This window comes from Aricia agestis, chromosome 11, assembly GCF_905147365.1.
Source record: "Aricia agestis chromosome 11, ilAriAges1.1, whole genome shotgun sequence".
NCBI classification, from domain to species: Eukaryota; Metazoa; Arthropoda; class Insecta; order Lepidoptera; family Lycaenidae; genus Aricia; species Aricia agestis.
The window spans coordinates 7,394,141-7,407,553 of NC_056416.1; the positions used below are offsets into that span (position 1 = coordinate 7,394,141).

A 13,413-nucleotide genomic window follows, 5' to 3' on the forward strand; every position below is an offset into this window, starting at 1 on the left:
TAATAATTATTGTTGTTGTATGTATATTTGCCAAGTATTGCCAAACGATTGTAAGTGGTACAAACTAACGTTACTAACGTAAACTATTTACGTTAGGATACATCCGACGTAGATAGTCGCAAGTGATACATACGATGTCACGTAAATTCGAGTCTCGATTATAATATAATATATCCCGTATTACGCCGCGTAGACTATCGCTAAGGGACTAACGATAAATAACGTCGGAGGCGTTTGAAACATACTACAGTTTACGTTTAGAAAAAGGCAATTGTAGTTCGAATTTAATATTTTTTCTTGAAGATCCTAAAAGATCTAACTTAATTTTATGCATTTTCGCAATAAAACGAATTTTGCCATTCCTGTGGCTTACGATAATAATCTACCTAGGAGCAGTCGAATTATATCCATACTAATATTATAAATGCGAATTAAGTGTGTCTGTCTGTCTGTTACCTCTTCACACCCAAACCACTGAACCAATTACTATGATGAAAGGTATGGGGAATGGGTATACTTTGAGTACCGGAAAAGGATATAGGATACTTTTTATCTGAAAAAGTGTGAAAATTTTAGAAGTCTGTCCGTCTAGAACCGCTGTAGCTAGCTACAGGGGACAGACGGACGGACAGGGAAGTCTTATAGTAATAAAATCCCGTTTTTAGCCTTTGGGTACGTAACCCTAAAGCCGGACAAATATTCGTCTGTCTACTCAGAATCGTGATAACTCCTGGATATAATTTTTTTTTATTATGTAGGCAACTTACCTACTTAAAGTAACTGCTGTTTCATGCAGAAAAAAATACTCTTTTATACCCCGTATAATCCGTATAACAGTTTGGGTAGTTGAGTTATTGATTTTTTTAATAATCAGGGCCTCTATCATGAGCTCTTAAATCCATTCACTTTACGTCCTTATACTTACTGTATAAGGACGTAAAGTGAATGTATTTAAGAGCTCATGATAGAGGCCCAGTTTAAATAAAATATCATAATCCTACTATCCTACTAATATTATAAAGGCGAAAGTTTGTTTGGATGTATGGATGTTTGTTACTCTTTCACGCAAAAACTATTGAACGGATTTTAATGAAACTTTACAATAACATAGCTTGTACATCAGGATAACACATAGGCTACAATTTTAACCGACTTTCAAAATGGGGGAGGTGTTACGTTCGTTTTCTTATGTTCAATGATTTTTCCGCCGTTTAAATTTTTTCTTTTGGAATGTAGGGTATCATCTCAATTTGGTATTATATTCACAAATATGGTGATCTGATGAAGGATCCATAAGTAATCGAGGGAACTCCTCAAAATTTATAGGGAAACATGTGCTGACTTCGGTTTCGTGAAAAGTATTCTAAGCAATTATGCTACCAACAAGTAAGATTTTGCACCAAGGTATACCTGGTATACCGTGGTTCGGAAGGTGCTGAGAGAACTCCTGATTCTTTATAGATTCAAGATTGGGAGGTTCGGCGTTGTTTTAAGAACGGAAAACATATTATTATGCTACTATGCAAATTACATTCATCATCATCATCATCATCACTACCATATTATACCATGCATCGTCCCATGGTTATGACTTATGAGCCTCTAATGATTCTGTTATTGATACTTTTCATAGTCTTTTAAATCAAGACTCAAGTTTGTCAAGCGATAATAAAAAAAATCTATACGTACCTAATATTATAAACCTGAAGAGTATGTTTGCTTGAACGCGTAAATCTCAAGAACTACAGTTCCGATTTAAAAACATATTTCAGTGTTAGATAGCTCATTTATCGAGTAAGACTATAATATAATATTATCACGCAAAGACTAATACAACCGAAGAAACTCAGGAAAATGTGGGAGAAACGGGGGAAATATTAGAAATTACGATTTACTGGAGCAATTTTTATGGCAATATTTGGCACAGATATATAGTAGACCAAGTGAAGGGAGTAGGGACATAAGCTTTTTTTATGGGAAAGTTGACAGAATTATATATTTTTTTAATTATGAAATAAGGCGGCAAACGAGCAAACGGGTCACCTGATGGAAAGCAACTTCCGTCGCCCATGGACACTCGCAGCATCAGTAGAGCTGCAGGTGCCTTGCCGGCCTTTTAAGAGGGAATAGGGTAATAGGGGAGGGTAGGGATGGGAAGGGAAGGGAAGGGAATAGGGGAGAGTAGGGAAGGGAATAGGGTAGGGGATTGGGCCTCCGGTAAACTCACTCACGCAGCGAAACACAGCGCAAGCGCTGTTTCAGTCCGGTTTTCTATGAGAACGTGGTATTTCTCCGGTCGAGCCGGCCCATTCGTGCCGAAGCATGGCTCTCCCACGTATAAAATATTATTCACATTATAAGTTTTGTAGAAAAAATCAACTACAATTTGTCTAGTACCTACTAGAAAGAAGTTAAGACACCTCCATCGTGGGTATCGCAGACACAATAGATTTTAAATTGTTATGCGGCAACCGGCTTACCAAACATGCTATAGCAGCTCTTGAAGAATTCAGGCGCTAACGCACTCGCGAGCCCTAGCAGTCCCTGCGGCACCTCCGTGGACAGGAACAGCCCTAGCACCGCCAGCAGCATTCGCGTCGTACGGTCTGTCCGACTCGTCCGCCGCGCCGACGCCTCCTCCGATAGAGTTTGTTTCTCTGGCTGTAAAAATTGGAAAATACGTTTAGTATATGTTACGGGGGAAAGCAAATAGGTGTAGGATGCGTATAAATCTTACGTTTTAAATTTTTACAAAATCCACATTTTATATTATTTTATTTATTTATGTGTACTTTAATAATAATAAAAAAAAATGAAGATTTACTTTTTAACATACTTACTTACAAAAAACAAAATTTTTGACCTATTTTTGCTCTATTTAAACGGTACGAAACCGTACGTACGTGAGTCTGATTCGCACTTGGCCGATTTTTAATTTCTTATTGTCCGACCAAATATTGAATGTTATTTGATTTCCTTGATATCGCATCAAATTTCTTACATTGAACAAACGCTTACATTATAATATTCATTACTGATTACCTTATAAATAACACAGGGAATCAACTTCACAACTTTTTATTATGTATTGTATTTTAAATCCCTTTGAAGAACAAAGTCTGTAAAATGATTTAATACTAGCTGTTGCCCGCGACTTTGTCCGCGTTAGAGTAGTAGATCACATCCTAAGTAGTATTTATTGTACAAATATAAAATATTCAATATACAGAACTGACTTTCCTACGACTTTATTATATATACCGAGATGTTCCACGCGGCTTCGCTTGCGTAATTTAGGAATTTCACGCAACCGTACATTTTGCAGCAGAAAATAGCCCTTCACGTGGTCTATTCTTCATGTTTGCCAAATAACATAAAAAATTCTCCTGTAGTTCATAAGATAATAAGCAATTCCATTTAATTTTCCCCGTTTTTTCCACATTTTCATCTATTTCTTCACTCTTATTAGTCTTTAGCATGATATATGGGCTATATAACACTGAAATATTTTTTTAAATCGGACCAGTAGTTCCTGAGATTAGCGCGTTCAAATAAGCCCTTTCATATAATTTTCCACATTTTTTCTCTATTTCTTAATTCATTTTAAAATTTAAATTTTAAAAATTAAAAATATAAATATAGTTTATAACCTACCTCGATGAATGGGCTATCTAACATTGAAAGAATTTTTCAAATCGGATAAGTAACTACTTATCCGATACGCTAATCTCAGGAACTCCTGAGATTTTTTTTTTCTCAGGAACTCCTGAGATTTTAATTTCATTTCGCTAACTTTCTTATTTTGTGAAATAAAGTATTATTAATTTCGCAAAGTTTTAATTCTTTTTCTAATTCTTGTAATAAATTTACTTCGTTTATAAGTTTGTCACTGAACATTCAACGAGCAGCTAAAATAAAATTAATATTTTTCTTCAAGTAGGTAGGCGAAAAAAAGGAATAAAGCTATTGTCTAGTAAATAACTGAAATTTTTCTTCAATTTTCTTACTTTCTCAATTAAATTATAATTTTAAGGCCATCCCCAGAGCAAACGACCATGACCATTTATTTGCCGTTTTGCCGAAACTCGCCAAAACCCTTTTTTTTTAATTATCTTAGTTCAACATTGACCTAAAAAAATCAAACGTCCAGTATATTGTAGTTAATATGAAATTTTCGATCTATTGGCGTGTGTTTCAAATAAACGTAACTTGTAAATACTATGGAGATACTGAATGTATGCTTGAATAATTTAAATAAATTGGTATTACTTTGGAAGCTATCATGAATATAAAAAACAAAAATAGGAAATTAATAAACATGAAAGGAACGTTCGTATATAGAAGATTATTGCTGTATTTTAATTATAATAATGTAGCTTTCAAATTAGGAGTTAATATTAAGGCTCTACAAACAGTAAATTACGGCATTTCCGTAAGAGAAGCATCTTAATATAATTAATCATCCTCCTGTTGAAAATCGAACAATGGTTTGTCCAATCAGAGAAATTGGTTCATATTTCAAAGGAAGATGACGGAACTTTGTTATTTGATCAAGTCACGTCAATATTATTCGTGATCTCTCTACTGAGCTCATAGCCCGACCAAACTTGGGTCCGTCATCTGACTACGAAAACTTTTTCTCTGGCTGTAACACAAGTACTAAACTTCCTTCATGACTTACTTTAACCTACGTGTAAAGTAAGTTATGAAGGAACACTTTGGGTTTAAAAAGTAAGTACCTTAGAAGCGAAAGTTGGAGCTCTAAAGTTTAAGTAAAAGGCGTTTAGCACTAACATTAGGGTGTGCCGCATTAGGACATTCTGGTCACGTCAGTAATATCTTCCATTAGTCAGGCCCTAATTGCTAGTAGCTCGTGAAGGGACTTAAAAAGATTAGTTTTGGGTTAAACTTGAAACCCCATAATGGGGAGATCAGAGGTCGACGGCTACGACCGCAATGTTCAAATTTAATAAGGAATATGAAAGTTTTAATGAAATTGGAAATAAGCCTTGTTGTTTTTTAAATATTTTAATTATATTTTATGTAGAGATTACACAATAATTTTATACCTAGCTATAGCCTACAGTTTCTTTACTATTAATTTTAATACCTATAACCTACCTCGAAAATCTTGGAGATTATTTTGCTAGTTGTAATTTTCCTTACACGCAAGCAAACGAATAAGTATACTTATTATACCAGTAAACTCAATGTATAAGTTAGTCGAAAAAGTACTTATAACGAGAAAATATCCGAGTTTTGGGGAAAATTTGTGTTATATGTCCCCTGTAAGATTTTCTTCTTGTATCACAAACATTTAGATAAAATATTCGCTTCGTTATCAAACGAAAAAGAAGTTTAATTATTCATATCGTATCTGTTGGCATAATTACTGTAAACGAGGCTATTACCGCTTGTTTTTGTTATACTTTACTCCCGAGGGATTTTCTGAATAACAAAGCCTTTTGCGTATACACGTACTCATAAAAGATTTATATTTTCATCTTCAATTTTCTTAGCTTTGCTTACATGATAATTATTTACCTGCTTGTAGAACTTAAGTATAATTGTTTATTTATAACTAGCGACCCGCCCCGGCGTCGCACGGGTATAAAATATATAGCCACTGAAAAAATGATTAAAATCGATAGCTATGATTCTTCACGTGGTCTACTTCTTATCTGTGCCAAATAACATAAAAATTGCTCCAGTAGATCGCGAGATAAGCCCTTTCAAATAATTTCCCCCGTTTTTCCCACATTCCCCTATTAGTCTTAGCGTGATAAAATAAAGCTTAAAGCCTTCTCAATAACTGGGCTACCTAACACTGAAATAATTTTTCAAATTGGACCAGTAGTTCCTGAGTTTAGCGCATTCAAGTTAACCCTGTCAAATAATTTCCCCCGTTTTTTTTCACATTTTCCTCTATTTCTTCGCTCCTATTAGTCTTAGCGTGATAAAATATAGCCTAACACTGAAAGAATCATCAAAATCCGTTGCGTAGTTTTAAATATTAAAGGGAACAAAGGGACATTAGTGAAAAAAAGCGACTTTGTTTTATAATATATACTAGATGGCCCGCGCGGCTTCGTCCGCGTAAATTAGGAATTTTACGGAAACCATACATTTTCCCATGAAAAATAGCTTATGTCCCTACTCCCTTCACTTGGTCTACTATATATCTGTGCCAAATATTGCCATAAAAATTGCTCCATTAAATCGCAATTTCTAATATTTCCCCCGTTTTTCCCACATTTTTCTGAGTTTCTTCGGTCGTATTAGTCTTAGCGTGATAATATATAGCCTATAGTCTTACTCGATAAATGAGCTATCTAACACTGAAATAAGTTTTTAAATCGAACCTGCACTTCCTGAGATTAACGCGTTCAAGCAAACATACTCTTCAGGTTTATAATATTAGGTACGTATAGATTTTTTTTATTATCACTTGACAAACTCGAGTCTTGATCTAATTGACTATGAAAAGTACCAATAACAGGGTCATTAGAGGCTCATAAGTCATAACCATGGGACGATGCATGGTATAATATGGTAGTGATGATGATGATGATGAATGTAATTTGCATAGTAGCATATGCTTTCCGTTCTTAAAACAACGCCGAAACTCCCAAACTCGTATCTATAAAGAATCAGGAGTTCTCTCAGCACCTTCCGAACCACGGTATACCAGGTATACCTCGGTGCAAAATCTTACTTGTTGGTAGCATAATATGCTTAGAATACTTCTCACGAAACCGAAGTCACCACATGTTTCTCCATAAATTTTGAGGAGTTCCCTCGATTACTTATGGATCCTTCATCAGATCACCACTTTTATGAATATACCCAATACCAAATTGGGATGATACCCTATATACCAAAAGAAAAATTTTGAAAATCGGTTAAAAAACGGCGGAGTAATGGTTGAACATAAGAAAACGAATATACCACCTCGACCATTCTGAAAGTCGGTTAAAATTGTAGCCTATGTGTTATTCTGAGGTATAAGCTATGTTACTGTAAAGTTTCATTAAAATCCGTTCAAAAATTTTTGCGTGAAAGAGTAACAAACATCCATAGATCCATACATCCAAACAAACTTTCGCCTTAATAATATTAGTAGGAAGTAGGATAGTAGGATGTATAGATGAAAGAAAAATCTACAATATAAGTAATATAATTATATTTATAATACGGCATCCATTTTATTTTCATTAATTATATGGCATAACTAATTATGTTGTGTAATAGGTATATTAATTATTAAAATTGCCTAAATCGTTTTTTGATTCTGTAGTACGTTTAACAAGGATTGCATTATTTGCACAGCGTCCGTTACGTGTAAGTAATTTTTGGTACTTTTGGAGACGTCGAGCTACCATATTATCACAGACAGCCTACAGCAAAACCGATATTTATTCACGCCTACGTGTTATTAAAATTTCATTTTATACGTGACGTCATAAACGGTTTTAATATGATTACATTGCGATGACAAATCGCCTGGAAAATTAGACCATCAGTCGTGTGTCGTATCAGCCGCGGTTTAATCGCGTTAAAATTAAACGACGAATTTCCCTCGCTCGAGTCACACCGATCGCGACAGCCACCCCAATTCCTATACCTATAATACGTGGGAGAGCCATGCTTCGGCACGAATGGGCCGGCTCGACCGGATAAATACCACGTTCTCACAGAAAACCGGCGTGAAACAGCGCTTGCGCTGTGTTTCGCCGAGTGAGTGAGTTTACCGGAGGCCCAATCCCCTAACTCCTACCCTATTCCCTTCCCTAACCTCAACTATTCCCTTCCCTTCCCATCCCTACCCTCCCGTATTACCCTATTCCCTCTTAAAAGGCCGGCAACGCACTTGCAGCTCTTCTGATGCTGCGAGTGTCCATGGGCGACGGAAGTTGCTTTCCATCAGGTGACCCGTTTGCTCGTTTGCCCCCTTATTTCATAAAAAAAAAAACCTCGAATCTCGAATCGATAGGTCTTATTCCGAAAGCGCTTATCACACGTCTAAGCGCAAGTCGATGTCTATAGGTAACATACATTGCGTTCCGATGCTACGCGTACTAATTTGAATTCGCTCGCTCTACATATAATATCACTATTAGTACGGGAGCCGTTATAGGTTTCTGTAATCAACAAAACTTGGTTGACTACCGAACCCTAAAACGGAACCCTAACAAGCTGACTTTTTGGATATTGATATAATAGTTATATAATTTAAGAGTTACATTGTCCTACAAATAGAACAATCCATATTTTAGGACCATCAAGTCAAAGTATGAAATCCTTTCTATCTCTGTTCGCTGCCACTTTCGAGATTTTTCGAAAATAAAAATGTTGTTCGTCTTATCGAAATGATTAGCTTGTTAGTAATTAAAAAAAAAATTGTTCTAGGGCTCCCGTACTATATTTGACATAATGTAAAAGGACTGTTTTTTGTGTCTCGTGAGTCGTGAGTACACAATATCGTGTGCGTGAAAATCGAATGAAGCACAAAGGTACCAGAATTAGAGTCCAAGGCGTCTCGCGCGTTGAACCGCAAGCTAGTTGAGCGTCATAAAATCTAACTAGAACCTTAATAACGTTGACGAAGGTTAAGTGTGTTAATAAATTAATTAGAGTGAACAGATTTTAATAAGGTTAGTTAGGGAAAAGGGGCAAGTTTTAGTTGTGTTTTAACTCGGAAAATTAATGGAAACATAGATACTTTTTGTATGCCCATGTTTACCTTAACCATGCTGCTAATATTATAAATTGGAGTTAGGGGAATTTTTGGATCAAGCATATCTACTTAAATATAAAACCCTACAAAGAACCCTTTTTGCAAAAGAATACGTTCCAAATTATTCCAATCCAATCGAAAGTAATGATGAAATACTGTAAATTGCTCGATGTGGATATTGGCCTTTAATATAATGAAATTTAGGTAACCCGATTTTATACGTGGGAGAGCCATGCTTCGGCACGAATGGGCCGGCTCGACCGGATAAATACCACGTTCTCACAGAAAACCGGCGTGAAACAGCGCTTGCGCTGTGTTTCGCCGAGTAAGTGAGTTTACCGGAGGCCCAATCCCCTAACCCCTACCCTATTCCCTTCCCTACCCTCAACTATTCCCTTCCCTTCCCTTCCCTACCCTCCCCTATTACCCTATTCCCTCTTAAAAGGCCGGCAACGCACTTGCAGCTCCTCTGATGCTGCGAGTGTCCATGGGCGACGGAAGTTGCTTTCCATCAGGTGACCCGTTTGCTCGTTTGCCCCCTTATTTCATAAAAAAAACCCGAAAACGTCTACCACTTGTCTGCGGGATTAAGGATTTGAAGGCAATTGAAGGCCCTATTAACATGCATGAGCAAGTATTACGGTTACCTGTCGGCTGTCGGCTCACAGAGGATTTAACTGTATGAAAAGAGGCTAAAGGTTTGATCTCGGTTTGAATATACATTTTGAGCTTAAATATTATTAAAAGATAACTAATTGCGTCTAGGATATTTGGTAGGTTTAGCAAAAAGTTGAATCCTTGCTAATATTTTAAATGCGAAAGTGTCTGTTACCTCTTCGCGCCCAAACCACTGAACTGATTTTTCTGAAATTTGAGTAGATACTTTCCCAGGAAAGGACATATTATTATTATGATATTTTATATCCCGGAAAATTTTGAACGAATTAAAGCGCGACGCATTTGCGCTTAGTATACTAAGATGGTAGGTACTCGATCACTATTTAACCCGTGAAGTTTTTATCCAAATTGTGTGTGAAGTTATAATACAGACTTTGTAAGAAATTTTCACGAATTACAAGAATTACTGCGAAACCTGTAGCGAATTATTAAACAAAGCGAGTTATTTTCGGCACAATTTATTACATTATATGCGTAAATATTACAGAATATTTCTCCAGACGTACGTTCATTAGACGAGTCCCTATGGCGAAGCACGTATGTATCGTTAGTGTCAGCTGAAACATTTCTGCGGTGAAATGTGAATAAAATGTTTGCTGTATAATCTAAACGAATATTGCTAGTATAACTTTATACCTACCGACCTGTATGCTAAGAAGTTGTAGTCGATATGCCACGAAGTTCCCAAATAATGCCCCAAAATGCATTTAATTTCGCAGAATTGGTCGCTGGAATATAATTGTATCTAATATTGCGATTTGCGCGATCAATGTTAAATTTCTTATGTAATAAAGGATGAATAATTGCAACTTGCAATATATTGTTTATTTATCGTTTATTATTTGTATTTTGTGTCGACTAATCAAAAATAAGTCTTCAAATTATTGATTCTGACACTGATACTAGGTAAGCAAATGAATGCGCCGTAAATTATTATCAAAATGTTTAATATTTCATCAGGCATTATTAATAAGTCATTAAACAATAAAAGGAAGTATTTTCCGCACACTTGGGCAGCCATTTTGAAATAAATCATTAAACGTGCCCCTACTTTAAGCAATTTCGAATTAAGCATTTTCGGATCACGAATTGAGAATCCAAAGTAAAACAACTGCGAAAGCTTAAAAAATGACGATAACGAAAAAACTTAAGAGGTGTCAAGGGACACCCGGATGAACGAAGAAAAAAAACATAACTGGCTTGCTTTTTATGAGAAAGAGAGAGAGAGAGAGGAGAGATACGCGCACGCCACACGGCTTACAACTATATCAAAAAGCACAGAGATATAGATCAAGATCATGCAGTATGCGGTATCTACCTATCTTGGTCTATGTCTGTGGCAAAAAGTGTCGGTTAAAAAATGTCGTTACAATTTTTTCCGTCTAGTCACGTATGTGAATAGCTTCATGCTAGCGCATGACAAAGTTAGCAAAATAACTCGGGATTGCGTTATTAATTAGGTGCTAATTGAGTGCTATTTTGGTGCAAAAACCGCGAATTTAGTGCTCCTCAAAATTCGGAATAAATGCTAATACTGCTACCTTCACGTGAAGCTAGCAGTGTACATAACCAAAAACCTTTAAAATGATAAAATAGCTTCGTAATAAATACTTAGCTAATAAGTGCTCATTATGTGCTCTTTCAGTGCACAAACTGCGAATTTAGTGCTCTTCAAAATTTGCCATAAATGCGAATACTGCTTACCTTCACGTGAAGCTAGCAGTGTACAAAACCAAAAACCTTAATAATGATTATCTGGCTCCTTGATAAGTACTTTACTAATGGTACTTTACTAATACTTAAAACGTATGGAAATAATATTATAATACATACGATACTTTTTATCCCGGAAAAATTTACGGTTCCCGCGCGATAAACCAATTTTCGCGGAACGGAGTTGGGGGCGTCATCTGGTTTTATAATAAACCAATGTAATCATACAGAATGTTACGGAATTGCAACGCAAATCGGATCACATTCCCGTTTATACGATTTTATTGAACTTCGGAACTGCAGAGCTATTGAAGTTAGCTTTTAGTTTGCCGGTACCGTACTAAGGTATAATTCTGGTATTTGGAGCTTTCAGTGCGCCGATTCTGCTAAACAGCTTCACAACAATATAGTTTTGATGCAAGGCTTACAACTTTGTTGTTACAGCGGCAACAAAAATATATAACTAATCTGTAAAAATGTCAGAAGTCTAACTTAGAAATAAGGGGGCAAACGAGCAAACAGGTCACCTGATGGAAAGCAACTTCCGTCGCCCATGGACACACGCAGCATCAAAAGAGCTGCAGGTGCGTTGCCGGCCTTTTAAGAGGGAATAGGGTAATAGGGAAGGGTAGGGAAGGGAAGGAAATAGGGGAGGGTAGGGAAGGGAATTGGGCCTCCGCTAAACTCACTCACTCGGCGAAACACAACGCAAGCGCTGTTTCACGCGGGTTTTCTGCGAGAACGTGGTATTTCTCCGGTCGAGCCGGCCCATTCGTGCCGAAGCATGGGTCTCCCACGTATAAAGCTGTATTAATATTAGACTAAACTAGCAGAATCTAGGTATACTCTTGTGCATCGCTGGAATATTTTATGTCAGCCGTGCAGGTTATTTAGTGTATGGATGGGACATAAATTCTTTGGAGTCTCCCGCAGATTCCGCACAATAGGGTGGGTAGATAACATCGATTTTAAATCTATTTAAGGGGTATTATTTATATTCTAAAATATAAAATCTCTACCATATTACTTTACTTTTACATTGAACTCTATATAATATAATGTAATATACCCTAAAATCTAAAATATTATCACTTTGTTTTATGATGATTTCTTAAGTTTACGCGAGTATCACTTATGATATTATAAGGCTGAAAGACTTGAGTGGATTTCAACAACATGCATTTTTTATATAATATTGGCGGAAATTTTTGTTTCCATCAAAATTGGGGATTTTGTTTTGTTTCCATTAAGATTGGAGTTTACGGGAAGCTGGTGCGACAACCACCACCTAGACGAGTTAGCTTGTAACAGAATGAAGTGAATGGCGTATTTTTTATGCTTCAAGAAACAATGGTATTTTGTAAAAATAACGTTTTACACATCCACCTACCCACCAAAATTTACTCACCAAAATTGGAATTTGCGAGAAAAATAATCTTAAAAGAAAAACTATGTGCACTAAAGTTATAGCATATTAACTTAACTATAAACAAACCAAAACTCTACCGATATTCAAAATAACAACATGATATTTAATATTGCCACAAGTAGGATAATTTAAGTACACCAAAATTGCATAAAATCGGGGGTTTTGTGATAAAACGGTTTTCTTTCATTTCTGGCTGGAAACTGGTACAACCCAGCCCACAGCCACCTCCTAAACTGGTTAGTGTGTGACTTAATGAAATAAATGGCGTATTTTTTATGCTTATGGGATCAGTGGTATTTTGTAGAAATAACGTTTCGTAACTCTCTCGTAACTCACTCGGCGAAACACAGCGCAAGCGCTGTTTCACGCCGGTTTTCTGTGAGAACGTGGTATTTATCCGGTCGAGCCGGCCCATTCGTGCCGAAGCATGGCTCTCCCACGTATAAATGTTGATAACTTTTAACTAAAACTATACTAAAAGTCCTATTTTTTGTGGTTAGCTCCAAAAGATAAAAACATTTTTACATAGCAAATAATTAAAATTACAACTTAAAATATTTTGTTCCTGTTTTCCAAAGGATTTGCCAACAATGAAATATGTCCTTTTACGTCAGAATTCGAGATAATTAGGCTCGGATGTGAAAAATGGCGTTTTTGTAAAAACGCTGGGGCTTTAAATGTTTGTTTTGACCTCAAAGTTATATGGAGCATTGTATGAAAATGTTCGCCGCTAAAAGGATACTCTCGCGTATATTACTTTATGCTTGCCATCATTTTATCATCGTCATCAGTCTGTTTCCATGCAATATCACTGAAGGCAAAATCTTAGTGATGTTTCTCTTACTATCCTGCCCTG

The 13,413-nt window shown here is 36.2% G+C and overlaps 1 protein-coding gene across 2 annotated transcripts in view; it reads right to left on the reverse strand.

The window, feature by feature from the left end:
* Positions 1 to 13,413, reverse strand: part of LOC121731777 (G-protein coupled receptor dmsr-1-like) — an 82,783-nt gene that overhangs the window by 19,221 nt on the left and 50,149 nt on the right. For both annotated transcript variants that reach the window (XM_042121398.1, XM_042121399.1), the window contains one exon: positions 2,481 to 2,661. In XM_042121398.1, coding sequence (XP_041977332.1) covers positions 2,481 to 2,661 — 181 coding nt within the window. The remainder of the gene's footprint in view (positions 1 to 2,480; positions 2,662 to 13,413) is intronic.